At 34.8% G+C, this 827-nt stretch overlaps 1 protein-coding gene across 1 annotated transcript in view; it reads left to right on the forward strand.

Moving 5' to 3' along the window:
• Positions 1-651: 651 nt before the first annotated feature.
• Positions 652-827, forward strand: part of LOC105456816 — a 4300-nt gene continuing 4124 nt past the window's right edge. The window contains exon 1 of the mRNA XM_011701132.1: positions 652-709. Coding sequence (XP_011699434.1) covers positions 652-709 — 58 coding nt within the window. The remainder of the gene's footprint in view (positions 710-827) is intronic.

The raw sequence follows: 827 nt of genomic DNA on the forward strand, positions 1-827 counted from the left end.
ATATAAAAAGTGGTCGTGAAAAGTAGATGAATGAAGGTAGTGGGTGGTGAAGGTGGGTGATGGTAGTGAGTGGTGGTGATGGGTGGTGGTAGTGGGTGGTGGTGGGTGGTGGTGGGTGGTGGTGGTGGGTGGTGGTGTTGGTGGATGATGGTAAATCGAAAGCAAATTTTTATTTTAACAATCACATGATATAAAATATTTAAAAAAATTTTTTATTTTAAAAACCACATGATATAAAAAATTTTGAAAAAAATTTTACTTTAAAAATCACATGATATAAAAATGGTCGTGAACAATAGGTATGGTGGATGGTGGTAGTGGGTGGTGGTGGTTGATGGTGGTGATGTGTGATGGTTAGTGGTGGTGGTGGGTGTTGGTGGTAGGTGGTGGTAAGTGATGGTGGTGGGTGATGGTGATGGGTCATGGTGGTGGTGGGTGATAGTAAGTATAAAAAAAATTTTTATTTCAAAAATTACATGATATAAAAATTTTTCAAAAAAAAATTTTTTATTTTAAAATCTACTGATATAAAAAATTTTCAAGAAAAAATTTTTTACTTTCAAAATAACATGATATAAAAAAATGTGAAAAAAAAATTTTATTTAATAATCACATGATATAAAAAATGGTCGTGATGAGTAGGTGTGGTGGATGGTGGTAAAGGGTGGTGGTGATGGGTGGTGGTGGTGGATGTTGATAGAGGGTGGTGGTGAGTGATGGTGGTAGGTGGTGGGTCATGGTGGTGGTGGGTAATAGTAAATATAAAAAAAATTTTTATTTTAAGAATTACATGATATAAAAATTTTTCAAGAGATCGGAAGAGCACA

The sequence above is a fragment of the Wasmannia auropunctata genome, unplaced genomic scaffold (assembly GCF_000956235.1).
Source record: "Wasmannia auropunctata unplaced genomic scaffold, wasmannia.A_1.0 LD336106.1, whole genome shotgun sequence".
Taxonomy (NCBI): Eukaryota; Metazoa; Arthropoda; class Insecta; order Hymenoptera; family Formicidae; genus Wasmannia; species Wasmannia auropunctata.